The sequence below is a fragment of the Chrysochloris asiatica genome, unplaced genomic scaffold (genome assembly GCF_000296735.1).
Source record: "Chrysochloris asiatica unplaced genomic scaffold, ChrAsi1.0 scaffold00324, whole genome shotgun sequence".
NCBI classification, from domain to species: domain Eukaryota; kingdom Metazoa; phylum Chordata; class Mammalia; order Afrosoricida; family Chrysochloridae; genus Chrysochloris; species Chrysochloris asiatica.
The window spans coordinates 1,013,562-1,037,780 of record NW_006408842.1 but is presented as its reverse complement, the minus strand read 5'-3'; the positions used below and the strand labels follow the sequence as shown (position 1 = coordinate 1,037,780).

At 41.8% G+C, this 24,219-nt stretch overlaps 1 protein-coding gene across 2 annotated transcripts in view; it reads left to right on the top strand.

Annotated features, from left to right (window-relative positions):
• The first annotated feature begins 1,573 nt into the window (after positions 1–1,573).
• C1QTNF3 (C1q and tumor necrosis factor related protein 3) overlaps positions 1,574–24,219 on the top strand; it is a 33,135-nt gene continuing 10,489 nt past the window's right edge. Inside the window, exons 1-3 of one of the 2 annotated variants that reach the window (XM_006875377.1) lie at positions 1,574–1,892; positions 9,550–9,661; positions 12,711–12,865. In XM_006875377.1, the coding sequence (XP_006875439.1) occupies positions 1,590–1,892; positions 9,550–9,661; positions 12,711–12,865 (570 nt within the window). In that variant the 5' untranslated portion in view covers positions 1,574–1,589. The remainder of the gene's footprint in view (positions 1,893–9,549; positions 9,662–12,710; positions 12,866–24,219) is intronic. The other variant, XM_006875378.1, reaches the window with a different exon arrangement.

Sequence of the window (24,219 nt, the reverse complement as noted above, 5' to 3'; positions counted from 1 at the left end):
AGGGTGTCCTGGTATGGCACTGTAGGATAAGTACTGGGCCACAAGGTTGATTTGAACTGCAAAGTTGGTGGTTCAAACTCACCAGTCACTCCTCAGAAACCCTATATATTGTCACTATGAGTTAGAACTGGCTTGCTAGCATTTAACACCAATAGTCTTTATAGACACAGATTGCCAAGACTTTCTTGACATCTTTGACAGCTGGATAGAATCAAACTACTAATTAAGCTGACAGTGAACTATTTGAACAAGGCCTCTTTACTAGTGAACTGGAAAGTTTTTATTTGATGGAATAACTCCCCCACTCTCTCAGTCCCAAATTCTTCCAATGTCAGTACATAAGATGCTGAGGTAGGTGTTCGGGGCAGTTGCAAGGGCAGTTTCAGGGGCAGCCAAGCTGTCTTTGTTCAGTTCTGGCCAGTTCAGGAAGCACCTCTCAGCTGTTTGCTGAGTGAGGTGAGCAACTGTGAGCTGCCCTCTCTCCTCTCCCTCTCTCCAGCTGCTCCGTCCCTTCACCCACAGGCTGGGTCTCTCCACTTTGTCTTTCTAACAGTGCTACCCTTGTCCACTTAGCATCAGACACTTGCTGCTCACCCTTGACATCCTTGGAGTAGCTTTTGCCTTGGAGCCTACCATTTCCTCTACTTTACTGGTGACTATGTTAGGCAAAAGGGTAGCTGGAGATTAGCAACCTTCTGTTAGCATGAAGTTGGCTACTGCTATTTCTTCATCTGGCAATAAGTGAGTGCCCTACTTAACTCAGATTTGACTTTGGCTCTTAGAAACTCAAGGGAAAAGGACACAAAACCTAGGACCTACTATTACAGAACCCAGAGATGCTGTCCCTGGGTTCAGTTGGTGGGATCTGGAAACCAGTTGTTTTGGAGTTGGTTTCAATTCATGGTGACCCCACATCTGTCAGAGTAGACCCATGTTCCATAGTTGGTTTGGGAAGTAGATCACCAGGTCTTTCTTCTGAGGTACTTCTGGATGGACTCAAAGCTCCAATCTTTCAATTAGCAACGGAACACATTAACAGTTTATACCACCCAGGGACTCTGCTGATATCAGAAGGGGAGAAGCATTAGTTAAAGCAAAGCAATGTGGAGAAACCATACAACAAGCCTGCATGAGCCCTCTTGATTTCCCCCAGTGGGTGCCTTCCATCTCAGACTACATTGATGTAGTTAAGCCTGAATTTCCTGGCAAGCCCAAAGCTTGGTTTTTCCAAAAGTCATTTTAGACCGCGACTTCACAGCCTTTCCATGTGGAATCACGAAAGCAAAGCCCTGGCTGGACACATGCTCTCTGTTTCCAGAGGGTTGTGTATGTTTTCGTCACACTTTTCACTACAACGTGCCAAGGTGTGACATTTATGAACCCCACCAACTGGGAGCTGTGCACACCAAGTCGGTTTCCCCTGGGGTGTGGGAATGTGATGAATGGGGCTGTTCTGCTGGGAGGAGGGCTGCTTGTCACTCTGGCTGCCTGCAGCCGTATTTATTACCCACCAAAGCAGAAAAGCACCCCAGTGCTGCTGCCTCCGCCCTCAGCTCCATCCGCGAGGCTCCGAGGCTCTGCTGGGAACCATGCTCCGGAGAAAGCTCGCCTGTTGGCACCTGCTGGCTCTGTTTTTCCTCCCATTTTGCCTGTGTCAAGACGAATACATGGAGGTGAGCGGAAGAGCTAAGAAAGCGGTGGCGAGAATAGTGCAAAGCCACCAGCAGACTGGCCGTAGCGATTCCTGGAGGGAGAAAGTGAGAGAGCGGAGCCATCCTAAAACTGGGAGTGTGGATAATAACACTTCTACAGACCTAAAACCCCAGAGACCAGATGAGCTACCGCACCCCGAGGTAGATGACCTAGTCCAGATCACCCCATTCTGGGGCCAGGTACTCAGAATTCTCTTCTAAGGATTATTGTCAAAGTGGAATGTTGCTGTTACTGTTTTTTGTTGGGATCAGAGTCTTAGGATCAATGCTTTTGAGAAGTTTGCCGTAGTACTTACGGGGTTTCTGGATTGTGAGTGGGACTGCAGTGTCTGCTAGGCAAGAAAATCAGCAGAGGTAAGCAACAGTGTGCAAAAGAGAACCAGTATTTGACAGTCCATCAGAAAGAAGCCCATGGAAAGTCAGTTCCCTTTTATGCCAAAAGCTGATTGCTTTTCTTGCTCTATTGGTGCCAAAGGCAGGAAGCTAACCTCTGCAGATAGCAGGATTGCTGTAGATAATCATTTGCTCACCATAACGCAGGCAGATTCCGTGATACTTGCCAGCAGGGAGAAGCTGCCCTTTGAGTTTGTCAAACACAATCAACTGTGATGCTGTGAGTTGGCTGGACTGTTTGGAGTCAGCCTACTTTGATATGGGATTTAGAGCAGTCTAGATTGCTAAGCCTATATGCTCAGCCTGTTTAAACCCAAAGCCAAACAAAAGGACTGCGTATATTTAAAATGAAAACAGTATTGTAGGATTTGACTCTTGATATGCCAGAGCACTTCATTTGTTTTTCCAGGTTTAAGTTCTGCTTCTAAGGAAACATCATTAACTCTTTTAAGGTGGTAGGGAGTGGAAGTCCCTCAAAGAGATGGATTGATATAGTGGCTACAATGACAGGCGCAAACATAGATGGTACAAGACCAGCAGAATCTTGTTCTGTCGTGCATGGGATCACTGTGAGGCAGAACCAACTTGATGGCGTATGACAACAAGGACACGGGAGTATGTTAAGGCTCCAGTGTTGTTGTTAAGTGTCATTGAGTCGATTCCGACCCATAGCGACCCTGTATAGGGTTTCCAAGGAGCAGCTGGTGATCTTGAACCACCGACCTTGCAGTTCAAACGACTTTGCAGTCTTGACACATTAGTGCCACACCAGGACTCCAGTGTATTCAGTTACAACTTGGTGAAGCGATAGTTAATGTAAAACATTAAGAACAGGAAGAGATTTTGACTCACCTTCTGGACGTCTAGTCTGCTAAAAACAGATGGGAGCAGGGAATACAAGGATTACTTCCAATTACTACAGGCAAATAGACTTCACTGATAGAATGAACTGTTTCTGTGCCCTAAAAAAGTTTCTGTAGTTGAAATCTAAGGCCCTCATCACATTTTGAGAGGCTAGGTCTGAGTGTGGTTATAGGAACAGACCAAGATCACACATGGCTACAGATCAAGGTCTAGAATTTATGACTTCCAACCTGAGCGCTTGATGCCACTGCCTAAACTCTTGTGTGTCAGCAGAAAAAGGAAACATGATCCATAGCCTGTTAACAGGATCCTGCTTTTGGAGTGTGTCCTTTCATCTGACAATCTTTTGGCTAAAGGTGATTTGTAGGGTTTGTTTTTTTTGTGGTGGTGATGTATTCACTCTTGTCCAAGGATTGATGTCGACTTCTCCTTTCAATGGAATCCTTGGGTGGTGTAAACTCTTCCTGTCCATGTAGAGGTACCTCAGAAGAAAGACCTGCTGAACTGCTTCCAAAAAAAGTATCCATTAGAAAAAACCCTGGGGAGGACAGCTCTACTCTGCCACACATGCGTTAGAATCAATGCTATGGCAACGGGGCTCACTTCTGGGTCTTTCCTGGTAGTGACCGTGTGAGGCGGGAGGCAGATATAGATTGTCAGGGGATATTATATGCCAGATAGGTCACTGGAATTCAAATGACACCTTCTATCCTGAAAACCTATACAGGGTCGCTGTGAGTCAAACCTATTTAATGGCACTTAACACCAACATCCTGGGTTCCTAGGTGTTTTCAAACCAGTTCCCAACATTACATATTATGGAGATTTAACTTTGGGGTATCCCACAGGCTTTCAATGCAACAGATTATCTCTACCAATGGCTTGTTGCTGTTAACTGCCTGTTGAGTACACTTCAACTAATAGAAACCCTGTATTGGTTTTCCAAGGAGCAGTTGATGGGTTTGAACTGCCAACCTTATGGTTCACAGTCCAGTGCTGATCATACAGCTCCACACCATGTTGTTGTTAAGTGCCGTTGAGTTGGTTCCGACCTATAGTGACCCTGTATAGGGCTTCCAAGGAGTGACTGGTGAGCTCGAACCGATGACCCCTCGGTTTAAAATGACCATACAGTGCACTGCATTAACCCACAGTGCCACACAGAACTCCATCAATGAATAGTGTCCCTAATTAAATTTAGAATTGTATTTGTACTATATTCTTTCTTCTTGCCCCACGTCTTCCTCCTTTCCCTTTCTTTGATCTTGTTCTCCTTTGCTGGTCACAAAGTGTTAGGGGGAACTAAAGAACTCTAAAACAGAATCAAACCCATGGCTGTGAGCAGATTCGGACTTCCAGTGACCCCACGTGTTACAGAGTAGAACAGCTCCCGAGTTTTTTCTTGGCTGCAGATCCAAAGCACCACTGTGTGGTTTCAAACCAAGCTTGTATGTTAATTGTTACTGTTGTTAGGCGCTGTTGAGTAGGTTCCGACTCATAGTGACCCTATATACAGTTTCCAAGGAGTGACTGGTGGTTTTGAACTGCTGACCTTGCAGTTAGCACTCCAGTGCTTACCCTACAGTGCCACATCAGGACTCCATTTATCAAAAGTTGTTATTGTTGTTGTTAAGTACCATTGAGTCAGTTCCGACTCATAGTGACCCTGTACAGGGTTTCTGAGGAGCAGCTGGTAGGTTTAGACCATGGACTTTGTGGTTCATGGTCCAGTGCTTACTGTACAGTGGCTCAGCAGGCTCATTTGGGCCACCTAGGGACCAGAAGGACTCTAAACCAAACATACATGTTGTTAGCTCACTCGATAGGACAAAGCAGTACAACCCTCATAGGTTTTCCAAGGCTGTAATCTTAACGGACCTGGTGTGGTGCTGTGGGTTAATGTGACAGACTGCAAAGCCATTTGAACTGCAAGGTCGGTGGTTCACACTCACCAGTCGCTCCTCGGAAAACCTGTATAGGGTTGCTATTGGTCCGATCCAACTCAATGACACTTAACAACAATCTTAACGGAAGCAAATTGCCATCTTTTCTACCCTCCGAGTGACTGAGAGGTTCAAACCAACCTTCAACTACTATGCTACGAGGGCTCCTATAAGAAAGAGTTGACATGGGCTACATTAACAAACAATAAAATACACTGTGATAAGGGAAAGTGTCAGAGTGGCCCTGGTAGCTGAGATGGATCTTAAATTAAAAATGAGATGACCAAGGACAGGTGTCAGGAGTCGAGATCAAAACCACATACCAGGACACAGAGATCAAAACCACATACCAGGACACAGAGCATCACACAGCCCAGTGAGGATTCACAGAGACCACCATGAAGTGATTTGGGCCCCAGGTTGGGATGATTCTGTGCATTGGTTAAAGAGTTCAGATCTGATTTTGTCAATGTGTTTGTTCACCCATTCACAGTGGAGCTGTGAAGTCATTACATTTGTGTTCTAGAAAGAAAACTCTGGCTCTGAGTTTAGGGTGGATTCAAGGGGGCAGAGAGTTTAGGGAGCAGATGTCTTGTCTCTGACCTGTTTTCTGCAGTCTCTTTGTCGTTCACCTTTATCAATATCCTCTTACCCTCTTGGGCATCTTTTTCTCCCTCTGTCTCTTTTCCCATTTTCCTTCTCCTTTTTTTTTCTTGAATTAGAGAAGGAACTATGAACTCTGTTTTCTAGACCTACACTTAATATCAATCTGTTCCATCAAGTTGATTTCAACTCATGGTGACCCCAATTGTTAAGAGCAGAATGAAGCTCCATACGGACTTCTGGTGTAGCACTGTGGGTCAGCACTGGACTGTGAACCACAAGGTCAGCACTTCAAACCCACCAGCTGTTCCTCAGAACCCCTATACAGGATCACTATGAGTAAGAGCCCACTGGACAACACTTAACAACAACAACAATCTTTAAGGAAGTAGATTTCCAGACTTTTCTCTCATGGAGCTACTGGGTGAGTTGGAACTGCCAATCTTTAGGTTAGCAGCTGATCAATCACAAATCATTTGAGTCCCTTAGAGACCTTGCTTAATCGTTTGTGGTGTGTGTGTATATATGTTCATCAAGTCAATTCCAACTCCTAGAGACCCTATATATGGGAATAGGATAGAGGCGTTCTTGGTATGTGCCATCTCATGGAGACCCTGTTTAGGATCTCCGAGGAGTGGCTGGTGGGTTTGAACTAACAACTATGAGGTCCAGCACATTACCAGTGTCGCCACACCAGGACTCCCCATATGACAGAGTAGAATAGCTCTAATTTTCTAGGCTGTAATCTTTACAGGAGCAAATCACCAAGTCTTTTCTCTTGAGGAGTGCAGGTGGGTTTGAACTGCCAACTTTTAAGTTAGCAGCCAAGAGTATCCTATTGCACTACCCAGAGACTCCTCAGTGAATAATAGTATAACTCAGTTCTGAATAGCTACCACCTTCAAAATGGAGGGAATGTGTCTTGTCTGAGACACAACTCTCTTCTCCCATGATGCTCATCTGCATGTCCCCAATGTACCTGACTTTGGTGTAGGGGTTGATAAACTTTAGAGGGTGACAGACATAGAGCAGCTACCCCTTTGTAACTTCTCCCTTACCTAGGCAAAAACTTTTCAGTTTGAACTCTTTTCAACTCATTCTCAGATTTTATCAATAGACTCATAAACATTGTTCCATGTAACTGAACCATGAAAGACAAAGTCAGAGGGAAGGACATGTGATGCAGGAGGGTGGACTCTCAGGAGCTACTCAATTAGTAGTACCCCCAAGTCTTTTGCTGTTTGGGTGGTGGCTCTGTGCTCTTGGAGTGTCTCCAATGAACTTGGGTGCCCATATTTAGCTCTAGTTAGTTCTGGTACCAGCAACCCCATCTCCTCTCTGAAACAAAACTTTGAAACCAAAATATTTCTCAATGATTATTTAAGGCTTTGGAAATGGCCTCAGTATCTTTGCTTGCAACTCAGAGCTGGGAAGGAAATTCATGACCATTTTTTCCAATTGTTTAATCTAATAGACAAGAAAAAAGAACACAGTGACTTCAGGCAGAACTCAGACAGGAATCCTGGTTCCCTCCCCATGGTCTTTCTGACATTTTCAAGAGTCACAATCTTTTTGTTCTCTACTTTAACAAATGATTTCCCTTTAGAAAGTTCCCTCCTCCCCCACCCTCGTCCTTTCCTAAAATCCACTCTTGGCAGAGCCCTGGATTTCTTGGGGTTTAAAAAACTGTATTTCACATTAGCAAAACCATACCAGGAAAATATGGAAGATTTCTCAGATTACATTTTTGGATTGGAGGATGGGGCGGTGCTTTTCCAAGTGTCTTGAAATCTCTGACCTCAGTCCAGTTTCTTTAGCTAATTTTCTTTTCCTCCACTAGTTTGAAAGGAGGTTTTCATAGATTCCCATCCCACAAGTCTAGGGCTGGTCCTGGTGGACAGGGAACTAGACCAGAAGTCAATGTTAAATTGAGAGGTCCTGAACACTCAAGATCTGGGCTCTGAACTGTCACAGGAGAATACTCAGACTGCCAATATCGTCTGTGTGCTCTCTGAGTAGCTTGGTGGAGGCCTTTAGGAAAAAGGGACAAGAAAGCAGGGAAAATATCCAAGTAATTTTTGTTAAAAAAGAAAAGAAAAGGAAGAAAGAAATGTCTAAATGTACAGAAAGTGTAGTATAAGTATTCTTTGCTTGAATGTCTAATGATAAGGAAAACTTGAACTTGAAATTCTTCCCTCCCTCCTCTTTTTCTTTGTTCTTTTAAGAACACCTTATCAACAATGTTGCTGTTTTTGTTCTAAGTGCTGTGCAGTCATTCTCACTCTATGAAACTCTGTATAAGGTGTCCAAGTATAGGCTGGTGAGTTTGAACCATCGACCTTAGGTTAGTAATCCAGTGCTTATCCTACAGCACCACACCAGGACTCCAGTAGCTGTTTTCAAAAGACAACTGGACTATAGGAAAAAGTTTTCACAAATATTTTGTATGATAGAATTAAAAGGCCAATTTGCCAATTTAGATGAAAATCAAAATTTTATAAGCAACTTAACTCTTTTGCCAATTACTTTTGACTAGATCTCAAGCTCTTTGAGATCGTCTAACAAGCCCAATTTTAGACATTTATTTTTGTATAGATAGGCATTTAACTCAGTGTTCTATTGGAGTATGTTTCATACCCAAAAAGTGTTCATTATACTTTGACGTGGAATATGAAAGAGACCATCATGTTAAACACTTATTTTTAAGAAGTTAAAGTTGCTTCCAAATCTAGGCAATCAATAAAAATTGTTTGGTTGAATGAATACGTCTTTCAATTTCCTACAGTAAGTTAAGTATGCTGTGTCAGTGTGAAAAGCCAACATTACGACAATTTTCTAAGAACCCTTAACCCAGCCTCAGCCTCAGTATACCAGTTGCCCTTGACTTAACTCCATTTCATGTTGACCCCGTGTGTGTTAGAATAGAACTTGCTCCATAGGAATTTCAGTAGCTGCTATTTCCGGAAGTAGATTGAAAGGCCTTTCTTCCAAGGATTCAAACGGCCAAACTCTCAACTTAACTGCCTGCATCATGAATAGATTTAAAAAAACAAAAAAAAGGAAGACCAAAACCAAACCAGTTGCCAAGGAGTTTATTCCAATTCAGGCTGACCCTATGTGTGTCAGAGTAGAACTGCACGTCATAAGGGGTTCAAGTTATGATTTTTGGAGAGTAGATCACCAGACCTTTCTTCCAAGGTGCAGTCTTTCAGTTAGTAGCTGAGGGTTTTACCATTTGTACCTCCTCTACTTGCTGTTGCCAAGGAGCTCTGGTAGCATAGTGGTTATGAATTGGGTTGTGAACCTCAGGATCAGCAGTTCGAAACTACCAGCTGTTCCGTGGGAGAAAGATGAGGCTTTTTGCTCCCATAAAGATCTGCAGCCTCAGAAACCCTGTACAGGGTCTCTATGAGTCAGAACCAAATCCATGGCACATTACAACAACAACAACTGTTGTGGCTGTTAAGTGCTATCAAGTTGGTTCCTGCCTGTGTAGGGTTTCTGAGAAGTGGCTGGTGGGTTTGAACCATCAACTTGGCAGTTAGAAACCCAGTGCTTATCTTACAGTGCCACCCAGGATTCTATCAATGTTGTTGTTGTTAAGTGCCGTGGAGTTGGTTCCAACTCATAGCGACCCTGTATAGGGTTCTCAAGAAATGGTTGGTGAACTTGAACTGTCGACCTTGCAGTTCAGACTGACCTTGCAGTCCAGCACATTAACCCATAGCACCACACCAGGACTCTATCAAGAGCAACAGGAAAGTACTTCCTCCAAGTCCTTCCTCACCTCCCTTCCCCACCACCTCTCACACTCTTCCAAAGAACATGTTCTTCTACTGACTCTACTGTGACCTCCCTCAGTAGCTACTCCCTGACCCTGCACTCTGACATCTCCACCCTCCACCTCCTTTTCTGATGCTATCTTTTGAAGTTAAACCAAGGCTCACCTAGGGACTAATGCCAGAAGAAATTTTTTAAATCCTAATTACCCTTGGGTATCTTTCTCTGAAGTTTCTCTTTGTATCTTCTTCAAGTCTCCCCAAACTGGAGGACTGCCCCCAGACTGCAGCAAGTGTTGCCATGGAGACTATGGCTTCCGAGGCTACCAAGGCCCCCCTGGACCTCCAGGCCCCCCTGGCATTCCAGGTAAGGATGACTTAGGTGTGCAATGGTTGCTCACTAGGCTGACTGTGTTGTTGTTGTTGTTAAGTGCCATCAAGTTGGTTCCGATTCATAGTGACTCTGTATAGGGTTTCTAAGGAATAGTTGGAGAGTTTAAACTGCTGACCTTGTGGTTTGCAGTCCAGTGCTGATCTTCAACTCTACTAAAATAAGAGCCAAGAACAAACAAATAATTTAGGATTACTTGTGTGTAATCCCAAGGGGATGCATGGAAAATCCCATGTTGGGTAGGGGAACTGGGTTTATTAGCCTAGTTTAGGTGGAATAGTATAAATATATAGCATTTATTTTGATACCACTTGCATAGTCCCAAAGTCACTAGGCATCCTGGGATACCAATTCATGGGAACCACTTCACTAGCATTCCTTACGTTAGTTGGGACGCACTCTTCACTTGGGTGTTTCTGCCACAGGACAGTTGAAACAGGGGAGTATGACGGGGTGAGGGTGGGTTTGGAGAGGAGAGCAATCAGTCAGGTCATCGTCCTCGGTCCACAATGCTATATGCCGAGTTGTGCACCCTTCTGCCTGCTCCTTCATCCAGCTAAGCTCTCCTTCTCCCAGCCTAAAGGTCCCTCCATGCTCAGCTGTCTCTCAGGGCCTTGCTTGGGCTCACGGAAATATTTATGCGCCTTCACAAATGGTATGATAATTCCATGGAGCTGCACCAGGTCACCTGTAGACCCAGAAGGCAGCCATCTCTTTACTCTGTTGCTTCTGTGCTGACAGGCAAGGGGAGTTCTAGAATGTTCTGTTACCCTGGGCCTGCCCAGGCAAGGACAGCCAAGACCCCAGATCTACTCCTACATGGGATTTTATTATCTACCTCCTCTTCAGGCAGTTACGAATTGGGGTGTGAACCTCAAGGTCAGCAGTTTGAAACTACCAGCAATTCCACGAGAGAAAGATGAGGCTTTCTGCTTCCGTAAAGATTTACAGCCTCGGAAACCCTGTACAGGGTTGCTATGAGTCGCAACCGACTGCACGGCACATAAGCACCACCACCTCTTCAGGCAAAGCCATGGGGGCAGAACCTCTTTTCAGAGTTCAGTTGTTAAGTGCTTAGTCTAGTCTAATGCATAGTGATTCTGTATAGGGTTTCCAAGGAGTAGCTGATGGGTTTGAACCTCTGATCTTGAGGTTAACATTCCAGTGCTTATCCTGCAGCATCAGTACCTCACAGAACAGGATTGTTGCTTTTGTTAAGTGCTGTTGAGTAGGTTCTGACACATAAAGCCACTGTATGGTGTTTCTGAGGAGTGACTGGTAAGCTTGAACCACCGACGTTCCTTGCAATTCAAACAACTTTGCAGTCCAACGCATTAACCCGCAGCACCACATCAGGACAGAACAGGATAGCCTTGGCTAAATGTTTTCCATCAGGAAACAGCTTTGTTAATCGAGCACCAAAAACGGACTGCCTCAATTCTGACTCAGAGCCACTCTTTAGGACAAAGTAGGATTGCTGCTTAAGGTTTCTGAGACTGTAAATATTTATGGGAGCAGATAGCCTCATCTGTATGCAGCAAAGTGATTGGCAGGTTAGAAACACTGACTCTGCAGTGAGCGACACAAAACTTAATTCACTATGCTACCAGGGCTCCTGGACTGGAGCACATTAATCTGTAAGCACCATCAAAATTCACCCACCTGAGAGGATTGCAAGCCTGGTGTGACACCTGACCAAAGGTAGCATGCAAAATAAGCAGCAAAAGGGCCTGGAATTCAGTAAAAAGAAAAGTAAAGAAGATGTGCAAATTGGTCCCTTAGTGTCAAAGAAAGGGGAGGAGTTGAAATTGCTGTTCAAATCCAGCTTTCTAAATTATCATTACGAATCAAGCTGCTAACCTCAAGGTCAGCAGTTCATAACTACTAGCTGTTCCATGGGGAAACGATGAGACTTTCTGCTCCCATAAAGATTTATAGCCTCAGAAACATTATGCAGGTTGGCTATGAATCGGTATCGACTCCACAGCACATAACCACCACCACCATTTTCATCGGTGATTTTATTTCCCTTCCTCCACCTTAGTTATGGGAGTCCTGGTGTGGCGCTGTGGGCTAATGCGTCAAACTGCAAAGCCGTTCGAGCTGCAAGGTCGGTGGTTCCAGCTCACCAGCTGCTCCTTGGAAACCCTATGCAGGGTCACTATGGGTCGGAATTGACTCGACGGCACTTAACAACAACAACAACCCCAGTTATAAAAGTGACGCTGTTGTTGTTAACTGCCATTGAGTCCGTTCCAACTCATAGAGACCCTGTATAGGGGTTTCTGAGGAACAGCTGGTGGGTTTGAACCAATAACCTTGTGGTTAGCAGTCCAGTGTTTATCCTATAGTGCCACACCAGTACTCCATAAAAGTGATACATGTTCATTATAGAAGACCTTTAAAAGACAGGAAAGTATTTAAAATGGCATAAATTCACTTTTGATTCAACCATTCAGGATAAACATAAACCTCAATATATTTTATATAAATTCTTCTAGCTTTTTCCCCTTATTGGATACAACGTGTACCTATATATTTTTTTCAAACAAAAATACTATCGTGTTATCCCTATTGATTTATAATAGTTCTTAATCTTAAAAAGTTTCTTGAATATGTCTACCTGTCCTTATGTGTTGTTTCTCAGCATTTTTTTACCATTCAAACAACAACAACAAACTTAGCTCTTCTAGAGGTTGTGGCTATTTAGGTGGTTTCTAATCTTGCTATTATCAATGATTATGAAATAATCAGCTTCTACACAATTTTTCCGAAGACTTGCTTCAGAAACAAAAACCGATTTGGAGCCTTAGGATATGTCAGATACTTTCAGAGCCTAGTGTGCCATCTAAAAGGGATGCTCTTTCACAGCGTGACAGTATTTGGATTCTTTGAGATGGTGCCCTTTCACAGTTGAGTTTGGACATCTTTAAAGATAAAGGCCATGTGTGTCTGGAAGCAGACGGTGACACGAGTGAGTAGGGGGGATTAGGTTTTCTCAACCAATGATGTCTGCTTGTTTTAGGGAATCATGGAAACAATGGCAATAATGGGGCCACTGGTCATGAAGGGGCCAAAGGTGAGAAAGGAGACAAAGGTGACCTGGGACCACGAGGAGAGCGAGGGCAGCATGGTCCCAAAGGAGAGAAGGGCTATCCCGGAGTTCCACCAGAACTACAGGTAATCTGCCTGCCCCACTTCTCCAGGGGACTCTGAAGCAGAAGACTTGGGAGTTTCCACAAGTCCCACCAATCTTGAGTAAATCTAAGTTCGTCTGTCTGCATGCAGGCTGTTTGCATACGGATTGTGCTATTCAAACAGTAGAGGATTTTGAGATCATTCTTGTAGAAAAGACAAATTTATGAAGGGTGAAATCCTATTACCCCATCAGATCAAATACCAGGCAATGCTGAATACAAATTAATTTCTTGTTTTCCAGATGAGAAGATATTAAATAATTCATTTAAAATTGAAATAGAAGTTTTTGGCACTTCAGATATATAAACTTTTAGATCTGGACATGGAACACTCACATGTCTACTTGTGATACTTCATTCGTTTTATTCATTTGTACACTGGTTGTTTTAGTCAGTCCCTATGTTCTGGTGACCCCCTGCACAGCTGCATGGATCTCTGCCTCATCTCCATGATCTTTTGGGGGCACAGACCATTGTAATCCACACCATTTTCACTAGCTGGTTTTCAGTAGATCACCAACTTTTCTTCCTAGCCTGCCTTAGTCTGCAAATACCACTGAAACCTATTCAGCATCATATACCCAATCACACTGCCATCAAGTCTATTCAGAGTCATGGAGACCCTGTGAGACAGAGGAGAACTGCCCCATAGGCTTTCCAAGGTAGTAATCTTTATGGAAGGAGCTCTGGTAGCATAGTGGTTGTGAATCAGGCTGTGAACCTCAAGGTCAGCAATTCGAAACTACCAGCTGTTCTGCAGGAGAAAGATGAGGCTTTCTGCTCCTGTAAAGATTCCCAGCCTTGGAAACCCTGTACAGGGTCACTATGAGTTGGAACCAACTCCACGGCACATAATCACCACCACCACCAATCTTTCTGGAGTCCTGGTGTGGCACTGTGGGTTAATGCACTAGACTACAAAGCCGTTTGAACTACAAGATCAGTGGTTCAAGCTCACCAGTCACTCCTCAGAAACCCTATACAGGGTAGCTATGGGTCAGAACCGACTCGAAGGCATTTAACAAAAACAAGAGTCTTTATGGAAGCAGACTGCCCTGTCTTTCTCCGACAAAGCAGCATGAGGGTGTGAACCACTGACCTTTTGGTTAACAGCCAACCACAATGGTTCTATCATCACAATATGCAAACCTCCACTGAGAGATAAGTGAGGCTGTGCATTGGCCTTACTGAACCAGGCTCTCTGCATGAATGGTGAGAATTACACTACTGAATTGCCAATGCCTCTCTTGGTCCTTGGTGGTGATGGTGATTGTGTGCCATGGAGTCTATTTAATCTGACTCATAACGACCCTGTATAGGGTTTCTGAGACTAAATCTTTACAGAAGCAGCAAGATTCATCTTTCTCCCATGGAGCAGCTAGTAAATTTGAACTTCTGACCTTTCCGCTACCAGCCCAATGTGTTAGCATTACCACAATTTCCCAGTTTAAAACTGCCTGTTTTATCTTGCAATCTACTTGACTTCATCTCCGTTTGGAAGTTCTGTATTTACACTCTTCCCTCATTTTGCTGTATATTGTTGATTCATTGTATATTGATATCTTTGGTTCCTGATTTTCAGTCTTGTTGTTGTTGTCATTAGGTGCCATCCAATCAGTACCGACTCATAGCGACCTTAAGCCCAACTGAAAGAAACACTGCCCAGTCCTGCGCAAGTATCACAATTGTTGTTATTCTTGAACCCATTGTTGCTTGCCACTGAGTCAATCCATCTCCTTGGGGGTCTTCCTCTTCTTCACTGACCCTTCACTTTACCGAGCATGATGTCCAAAATATGAAAGATAAAGTCTGGCCATCCTTGGTTCTAAAGAGCATTCTGGCCACACTTTTTCCAACACAGATTTGTTTGTTCCTTTGGTGCTTCATGGTACTTTTAATATTTTCCTCTAACACCATAACTCAAATGCATCCATTCTTCTATGGTTTTCCTTATTCATTGTCCAACTTTCACATAAATATGTTGTTGTTATGTGCCATGGAGTCAGTTCCAACTCATAGTGACCCTGTACAGGGTTTCCAAGGCTATAAATCTTTAGGGGAGCAGAAAGCCTCATCTTTCTCCAGTGGAACAGTTGGTAGTTTCGAACTGTTGACTGTGAGAGTAGCAGCCCGATTCGTAACCATTACGCTATACCATGGTTTGGATCAGGGACACCTAGTCATCAAACTGACATTTTTGCTCTTGAACACTTTCAAGAGGTCTTTTGAAGCAGATTTGACTAATGCAATACATTATTTGATTTATTGATTGACACTTCCATAAGTGTTAGTTGATCTGAGCAAAGTTAAGTTTTTGACAACTTCAATCTTTTCTCCATTAATATGGATTTTATTTATTGCTCCAGTGGTGAGGATTTTGTTTTTTCACATTGAGGTGTAATCCATACTGAAGGCTGTGGTCTTTGATCTTCATCATTAAGTATTTTAAGTCCTCTTGGCTTTCAGCAAGCAAGGTTGTATCATCTACATATCTCAAATTGTTAATGAGTCTTCCTCCAACCCTGATGTCATGTTATTCTTCATTTAATCCAGATTCTCGAATTAAATAATACAATCATGGGGAAAAAAACCCTTTTCTAATTTTAAACAATTCAGTGTTCCCTTGTTCTGTTCGAACAAGTGTTGGTCTATGTACAGGTTCCTCATGATCACAATTATGTGTTTCAGAATACTCATTTCTCCGCAGTATTGACCATATCTTGTCATGATCCACACAATCAAAAGCCTTTGCATAGTCAATAAAGCACAGGCAAATTTCTTTCGGGTACTCTTTGCTTTCATCCAAGAACCATCCAACGTCAGCAGTTATAACCTTCATTCCACGTCCTCGTCTGAATCTGGATTCAACATCTGGCATTTCCCTGTCAAAGTATTATTGCATCCATTTAAAAATTATTTTTAGCAAAATTTTACTTGCATAGGATATAATGATATTGTCTGATGATTTCCACATTCCATTGTGTCTTTGGAATGGGCACAAATATGGATCTCTTCCAATCAGTTGGCTAGGGAGCTGTCTTCTAAATTTCTTGGCATAAATGAATGAGTTCCTCTACTACCACATCAGTTTGTTGAAAGATTTCAATTTGTATTCCATCAGTTCCCATTGCCTTTTCTTTGTCAGTGCCTTCAGTGAGCCTTGGACTTCTTCCTTCAGTATCAGTGACTATCAACCACCTTCTATCTCTTGAAATGGTTGAACATCGACCATTACTTTTTGGTACAGTCACTCTGTATTCCTTCCATCTTCTTTAGATGGTTTCTGCATCATTTAATATTTTGACCATAAAATTCTTCAATATTGCATGAATTTTTTTTCTTCAGTTCCCTAAATTTCAGAAATGCTGAGCATGTTCTTCCCTTTTAGTTTTCTGACTCCAGGTCTTTACACATTTCATAATATTTAACTTTGTCTTCTCGAGCTGCTCTTTGAAATTTTCTATTCAGGTCTTTTATCTCCTCATTTCTTATATTTGCTATAACATTTTTATATTGAAGAGCAAATTTCAGAGTCTCTACTGACATCCTATTTGTTCTTTTCCTTCTTACTTGTCTTCTCAATAACCTTTTACTTTCTTCTGGTATGACATTTTTTATGTCATCTCACAATTCTACTGGTCTTCAGTCTTTAGTGTCTAATGCATCAAATCTGTTCTTGAGATGATCTCTAAATTCAGGTGGGATATATTCAAAGTCATATTTTGATTCTCTTGGATTTATTTAAAATTTCTTCAGCTTCAGCCTGAACTTGCATATGATCAATTGATTGTGTGTTTCAAAGTCTGTCACTGGCCTTGTTTTGGCTGATGAAATGGAGCTTTTCCACCATCTCTTCACAGATGTAGTCAATTTGATTTCTGTGTATTCCACCTGGTGAGGTCTGTGTGGATAGTCATCTTTTATAGTGTTTAAAAAGATATTTACAATAAAGAAGTCATTGGTTTTGCAGAATTCAATCATGTGGTTGCCAGCATCATTTCTATCACCAAGGACATATTTTCCAACAACTGATCCTTTCACTTTGTTTCCAATCTTTGCATTCCAATTACCAGTAATTATCAATATATCCTGATCACATATTTGATCAATTTCATACTGAAGAAGTTGTAAACATGATTTCATTTCTTTTTAGATTTATATATATGCATACATATCATTTTAAATAATAATATGAAGATATAGTACATATTACAGTTGTTAATTTATTTCATGAATCACAATATGTTCTGAACAACCTCTTCATGTAAATCAATTCAATTAAAATTATGTCTTTTTTATTAATATAAAATTAATACATTCATTTAAAAATTATTGGTGAAAATTTCTATAATCTACCCTTCCTGTGAAGACAGTGATAATAATTAATAGTAATTAATAGTGATTAATAATTTCATATATGTTCTTACACATATTTTCCTGTTTGCCCATACAAAGCTTCTTTCTTCCCCACTTACTCACTTAAAGTCTTATATCAGACCTGAATGATCTTGTATTGCCTACATTCTTATTAAGCAATATATTAAACACATTCTCCCACACAATATGTACCTAAGTATAGATCAGCATCAAAGATTCTCAGAGTGTGGTTCTGGATTTGAGGGTTTCTTTGGAGGAAAAAATAATTCAATGTTAATAAAATTAGGTAGTTGTTTGGCTATAGGATTCTAATTCATTGAACATTAATGACCAAAAACCAGATGAGTTGTGGGATGACATCAAGAACATTATACACGAAGAAAGCAAAAGGTCTTGAAAAAGACAAGAAAGAAGACCAAAATGGATGTCAGAAGAGATTCTGAAACTTGTTCTTGAACTTAGAACAACAAAACTGAAAAAAAAATAATGATGAAGTTAAAAAGCTGAATAAAAAATATCAAAGAGCACATTGAGAAGAAAACTATTTAATGAAATGTGCAAAGATCTAGAATTGGAAAACCCAAAGGGAAGAACATGCTTGGTATTTCTCAAGCTGAAAAAATTGAAGAAAAAGTTCAGGCCTCGACCTGAAATTTTTAAAGATACTATGCAAATTATTGCATGATGTAGGAAATACCAAAATAGGATGAAAGGAATATACAAAGTTACTGTACCCTCCTTCAAAAATGGTTGATGTTCAACCTTTTCAGGAGGTAGTATATGATCAAGAACTAATGGTACTCAAGGAAGAAGGCCAAACTGCATGCAAGCATTGGTGAAAGATTTCAGGAATTGATGGAATATCAAATGTAATGTTTTAGCCAATGAATACAGCACTGGAGATACTCATTCATCAGTGCTAAGGAATTTGGAAGACAGTTACCTGGAAAATCGATGTGAAGAGATTCATATCTGTGCCCATTCCAAAGAAACATGAGCCAACAGAATGTGGAAATTATCAAACAATATCATTATCACACATAAGTCAAATTTTATTGAAGATAAACTGAAAAGCATCTGCAGTTGTACATTGACAGAGAACTGCCAGAAATTTAAACTGGATTCAGAAGAAGGCATGAAATGAGAGACATCATTACAGATAGCAGCTGGATCTTGGCTGAAAGCGGAGAATACCTGAAAGATACTTATCTGTGTTTTACTGACTATGCAAAGACCTTGACTGTTTTAATCATAGCAAGCTGTGGATAACATTGTGAAAATGGGAATTCCAGAAATTTAATTGTGCTCATATGAAACCTGTACATAGACGAAAAGGCAGTCATTTGAACACAACAAGGGAATACTTTTGTTGTGTGAGGTGCCGTCAAGTTGGTTCCGATCTATAGCGACCCTGTATAGGGTTTCTGACGAGCAGCTGGTGAGCTTGAACCACGAACCTTGCAGTTCACATGGCTTTGCAATCTGGCGCGTTAACCCACAGTGCTATACCAGGACTCCATGGTTTAAAATCAGGAAAGTTGTACATCAAGGTTGTATCATTTCACCACACTAATTCAATACACATGCTAAGCAGACAATCTGAAAAGCTGGAGCGTATGAAGAAGACTACAGCGTCAGGATTAGAGGAAGGATCCTTAGCAGCCTGCAATATGCAGATGACACAACCTTTCTTGCAGAAAGTGAAGAGGACTTGAAGCACTTACTGATGATGATTAAAGACTGAGGCTTTCACTGTAGATTATGCTTCAATATAAAGAAAACAAAATGCCTCACAACTGGAACAATAAGAAACATCATGATAAATAGTGAAAATACAGAAGTTGTCAAAAAATTCATTTTGTTTGGATCTATTATGAATGCCCAGGGAAGCAGCAGTCAGGAAACCAAAGGATGTGCTGCATCAGACAAATCTGCTGCAAAACATCTCTTTCAGTGTTAAAAAGCAGCTATTTTGTTTTGAAGATTAAGGTGCTCCAGATCCAACCCATAGTGGTTTTAATTGCCTCGTATCATGCAAAAGCTGGAAAGTGAATAAGATGACAGGAGAAAATTCATGCATTTGAATTAAGTTGGTGAAGAATACTGAATATACTGTGGACTTCCAGAAGGATGAACAAATCTGTCTTGGAGGACGTACATCCAGAATACTCCTTAGACGTGAGGATGGTGAGACTTCATCTCAAATACATTGGGCACGTTATCAGCAGGAACCGGTGCCTGGAGAAGAATATCATGCATATTAGAGAGTCCTGAGGTAGCTCTGTGGGATAAAGCACTGGATCGCAAGGTCAGTGTGAACCACAAGGGCGGTGGTTCAAACTCACCAGCTACTCCTTGGAAACCCTATACAGGGTCACTATGAGCCAGAACCGACTCAACAACACTTAACAACAACAACAAAGAGGGTCAACGAGAAAGAGGCAAACTCTCAAAGCGCTGCATTGACAGTAGTTGCAACAATTGGCTGGTGCATAGCTTGGATTTTGTTTCTCATGAGGATGGTACAGGACCAGGTATTGTTGTATTTTGTTGTACATAGGGTTGTTATAAGTCAGAATCGACTGAAAGGCATGTAAGTAATAAAAGCAAGAAAAAAGGTGTAAATCAAGCAAAGGTGTGACGTGAGTCAAGCCCTTTTGTAAGACTGTGACTCAAGGTACACCCCACACTAATCCCACTTCATTTAAATAACTCATAAATGGAGGATAATTAGATTATATTACAAGATGCAGTGAAACCACACAATACTGGAATCATGCATGGTCTTACCAAGTTGGCACACACTTTTGTGGTACACAGTTCAATGACAGCTATGCAGATTTTTCAATATGTTCATTACAAGAGGTTACGAGAGGAGGACTTGCTGATTGCTTGTGAGGGTTGGAAATGTAAAGGTAGACTTTTGTAGCAAGGAGGGGAGTGGTTAATTTTGCAGTCTAAGAGCGGAGGTCCCTGGGACCATCAAGGGAGAAGAACGGAGAGCGGGATCCTGCCCAGAGAAGCAGCGATGCCTGAGATGGAGGCAGAGATGATGACGTGGAGAGATGGAGCAGTTGGGGACTTTCAACACAGCGAGAGAGGGAGAGGGGCTGTGTGCTGAAGACTGGGGAACAGGCTTGCAGGGTATATGCCCTGTGGTTGGTTGATGATGCATGGAGGGATTGTAACCATGGCAATGAAATGATATATGATAGGATGAATGTAAAACTAACGTTCTCGCATGTAAACTATCACATAATTCACAATAAAACATTAAAAATAAATAAATAAATAGGAGGACTTGTTGCAATTTTTTCCAATATTATTTGATTACAGAAATTTTAATAATTAAAAAAAACTATTTTTAAAGTCCAATGTTCCTTGAAACAGATATTGAGAAGGATTAATATAGATTATCATTTTTATTGCTGTGTAGCAAAAAATGTTAGTAGTTAACCAAAACTTATTTGATTTTTTTTCTCCATAGATTGGTGCTTAAGTTATTTCCAATCTAACTGCTATAAATAATATTATAATAAACATACATATATAAAATATTATCTATTTGAGATAAAACTCTAAAATTGTGGGTACTTTAGGATAAAAAGTATGGACATTTAAAATGTTGATGCATTGCTAAATTGCCTTCAGATCCTAACAATTTGCACTCATACCAATGGGAGAAAGTTATTTATATGTGTTCAGGTTTTGATACGTTACAAAACTTCTGAATAGCACTTTTCTCCACAAACCCCCAGACACAGAAAAGTACATACTGGAAAAATGTGATATTGTTGTTGTTAAGTGCTGTCTGGTTGGTTATGGCACATAACAACCCTGTATAGGGTTTCCAAGGAGTGGCTGGTGGGTTTGAACTGCTTACCTTGTGGTTTGCAGTCCAGTGCTTATCCTACATCAGTTTTTCTAAAAAATGAAGCATATATAAAAAACAGATTAAAGAAACACGTTAGAAAATTCAAATGAAGAAATCAGATTATGACTACATGAAATTCCAAGAGTTGGAAATACAAAAGCAAATATGTGATATATATATTAGCTTTACATTCATCCTATCGTATTTCATTTCATTGCAATGGTTACAATCCCCTTCATGCATCATCAAACAACCACAGGGTACACCCTGCAAGCCTGCCCCCTGGCTGTCAGCACACAGCCCCTCTCCCTCCCTGAGTCCAGAATCCCCAGCCAGCCGCTCCATCTCTCCATGTAATCCTCTCTGCCTTCATCTCTGGAGTCACTGCTTCTCTGGATAGGGTCTCTCACTCCACTATTCTCCCTTGATGGTTCCAGGGACTTCCGCTCCTGGACAGCAAAAATCTGTCACCACCCTCCTTTGTGGTATATATATCTGATGTGTAAAATGGTTTATTGCTTCAAATGAAAAAAATATTGTTTATTAGATATACTTGCCATATTCTTTGTCCGTTTGTCGCATAGTATTTATGTTTTCCTTACTGAGTTATGGTGTTGTTAAGTGCCATTGAGTTGGTTTCTTCTCATAACAATACTATGTAGGGTTTCCAAGGAACAGTGGTAGGTTTGAACCTCTGACCTTTTGGTTAGCAGTCCAGTGCTTATTCTACAGTGCCACACAAGGATAGTTTTATATAAACTACAGATATTAAAGTCAACTCTACTTTTTTTTTTTTTCTTTTTAAATGTTTTGTGAATTGTGAATTATGTGATAGTTTACATAGGAGAACATTAGTTTTACATTCATTCTATCATATATGGTTTCATTGCCATGGTTACAATCCCCTCCACGCATCATTAACCAACCAAAGGGTATGCACTACAAGCCTGTATCTGGTCATCAGCATACAGCCCCTCTCTCTCTCTTTCTGGATCTAAAGTCTCCAGCTGCTCCATATCCCCACGTCATGGTCTCTGCCTCCATCTCTGGCGTCACTGCTTCTCTGGGTAGGGCCCTGCTCTTCGATCTTCTCCATTGATGGTTCCAGGGACTTCCTTTCCTAGACTGCAAAGTTAACCACTCCCCTCCTTGCTACAAAAATCTACCTTTACATTTCCAACCCTCACAATCAGTCCTGATAACAACTATTCACTATTGTATCACAAGAGACCTATCCTCATTTCCTTTCATCAGCCCTGCCTAGACAGATTGGATACTACTCAGTGGAGATTTTACCTTCCTCCAAGCCCTCTGGATCTAGGTTCCCTCTTGAAAGCTTGTAAGCCAGTCACTTCTTGCCTTTGTAACCTACCCCTCCCCCCCATTTTGGGTAGCCAATGTTCAAGTTACCTATCCCTGTCTACTCTGTGTGTGGAGGGGGTGGGAATGATCCTCGCTGTAAAGATTTGTTCCTTCTTTTGAGCTACTGCATCAATAGGTGTAGGTCAAGTTCATAAAATTGTACCAGATTACTCTTTTTTTTCCCCCCTCTTCTATCTTCTTCTGGTTGAGCTCTGATCATCCAGTCATTGAAGCCAGGTCAAGTGGGTAAGTGTGGGTGTTCTTGTGCATATGCCCTCATTTCTTATCAGCTGGATGCTTCACTCTCCACTCTAGTCCTTTGTGACTATGTCACTGACTCTAGGCCCAAGAGTCCCCAGGTCTTGCCACACTGCTGGCCAACCGGGTCTCCACCCGGGTCCACAGGAGTCTATTGAACGTTGTAGGACATAATTCGTGGCTTCATTGCTGTTTTTCCCTCACTTCCCCTTATCGGTGATGAGCGTGGTCACCAATCAGAGTGTGTATTCCCATTGAGTCTTAGTCTTGGAAGGGGGTTTACACTGAGGGGACCTGACCACTTGCCTTGATGTCTCCTGGGCAAGTAACTTGCTTATTCTTATAGTAATAGTCAGTCTGCCTCTATTGTTTTGTATTTTTCCTGGTGGTCTTTCTTTCCAGAAGTATCTTCTGCTCTTCTCACTGCTCCAGGCTGGCCTGTTTGTCCTTTTAAGTGGCAATTTCCCGTCTCTGAAGATCTGGATGTGGTTCAGGCTTCCACCTATAGTCTTATGTAATGCAGATGCTCCGCAGGAAGCCTCCTTCACTGGGCACGTTGTAGCCCATTTTAGGTATTCCAATCGGTTATAGGCAGAAGACGGACTTAAAAGCTTTCTATGGTGATGTTTCTGGCAATTCCTTTCTCTCTCCCTCCAGTGTCTATTTTATTGTATAATGCAAGGAAAACCAAGATTCAAGAGACAGCCAAGCATCTTAACATTATTCCCCCTTTTCCCCCATTCCAACCATGTCTCAATCTCTGTATCCCAGAGCCATGTTGTTCTAAGGTTGTGCATACATCGGTTATTTACCTCTGTCCCACTTAGCCCATGCAAATATGCCTAATTGTTCTCCCATCTGCTTTGTTCTTCCATTCCCCTCTCAACTCTACTTTGAGGAAGCAGCTCTTCCCAGTCATTTTCCAAGCTGAAAAGTTCAGCTTCTGGCACTCTATCAGACTATGTTTCACTGCTCTTCATCAGGCTTTCAGTGACCAACTTTTCAGAAGTAATGCACCTCTCCTTCTTCCTAGTCTGTCTTCTTCTGGAAGGTCCACTGAAACCTGTCCACCATGGGTGACCATGCTGATATTTAAAATATTGGTGGCATAGTTTCCAGCATCACAGTAACACACAATCCACCACAGTGTGACAAACTGACAGATGAGTGATGGAATTATGATGTTGGCAAAGAATACTGAATATACCATGGACTGCCAGAAGAACAAACAAATCTGTCTTGGAGGAAGTAGAACCAGAATTCTCCTTAGAAGCAAGGATGATGAGACTTCATCTCATCTACTTTGGACATGAAGTTAGGAGGGACCACTCACTGAAGAAGGATATCATGCTTGTCACAGTGGAGGGCCAGTGAAAAAGAGGAAAACCCCTAATGAGATAGTTTGACATAGTGGAACCAACAGTGGGCTGAATCATAGTAATAGTGCAGATGGAGCCGGACTGGGC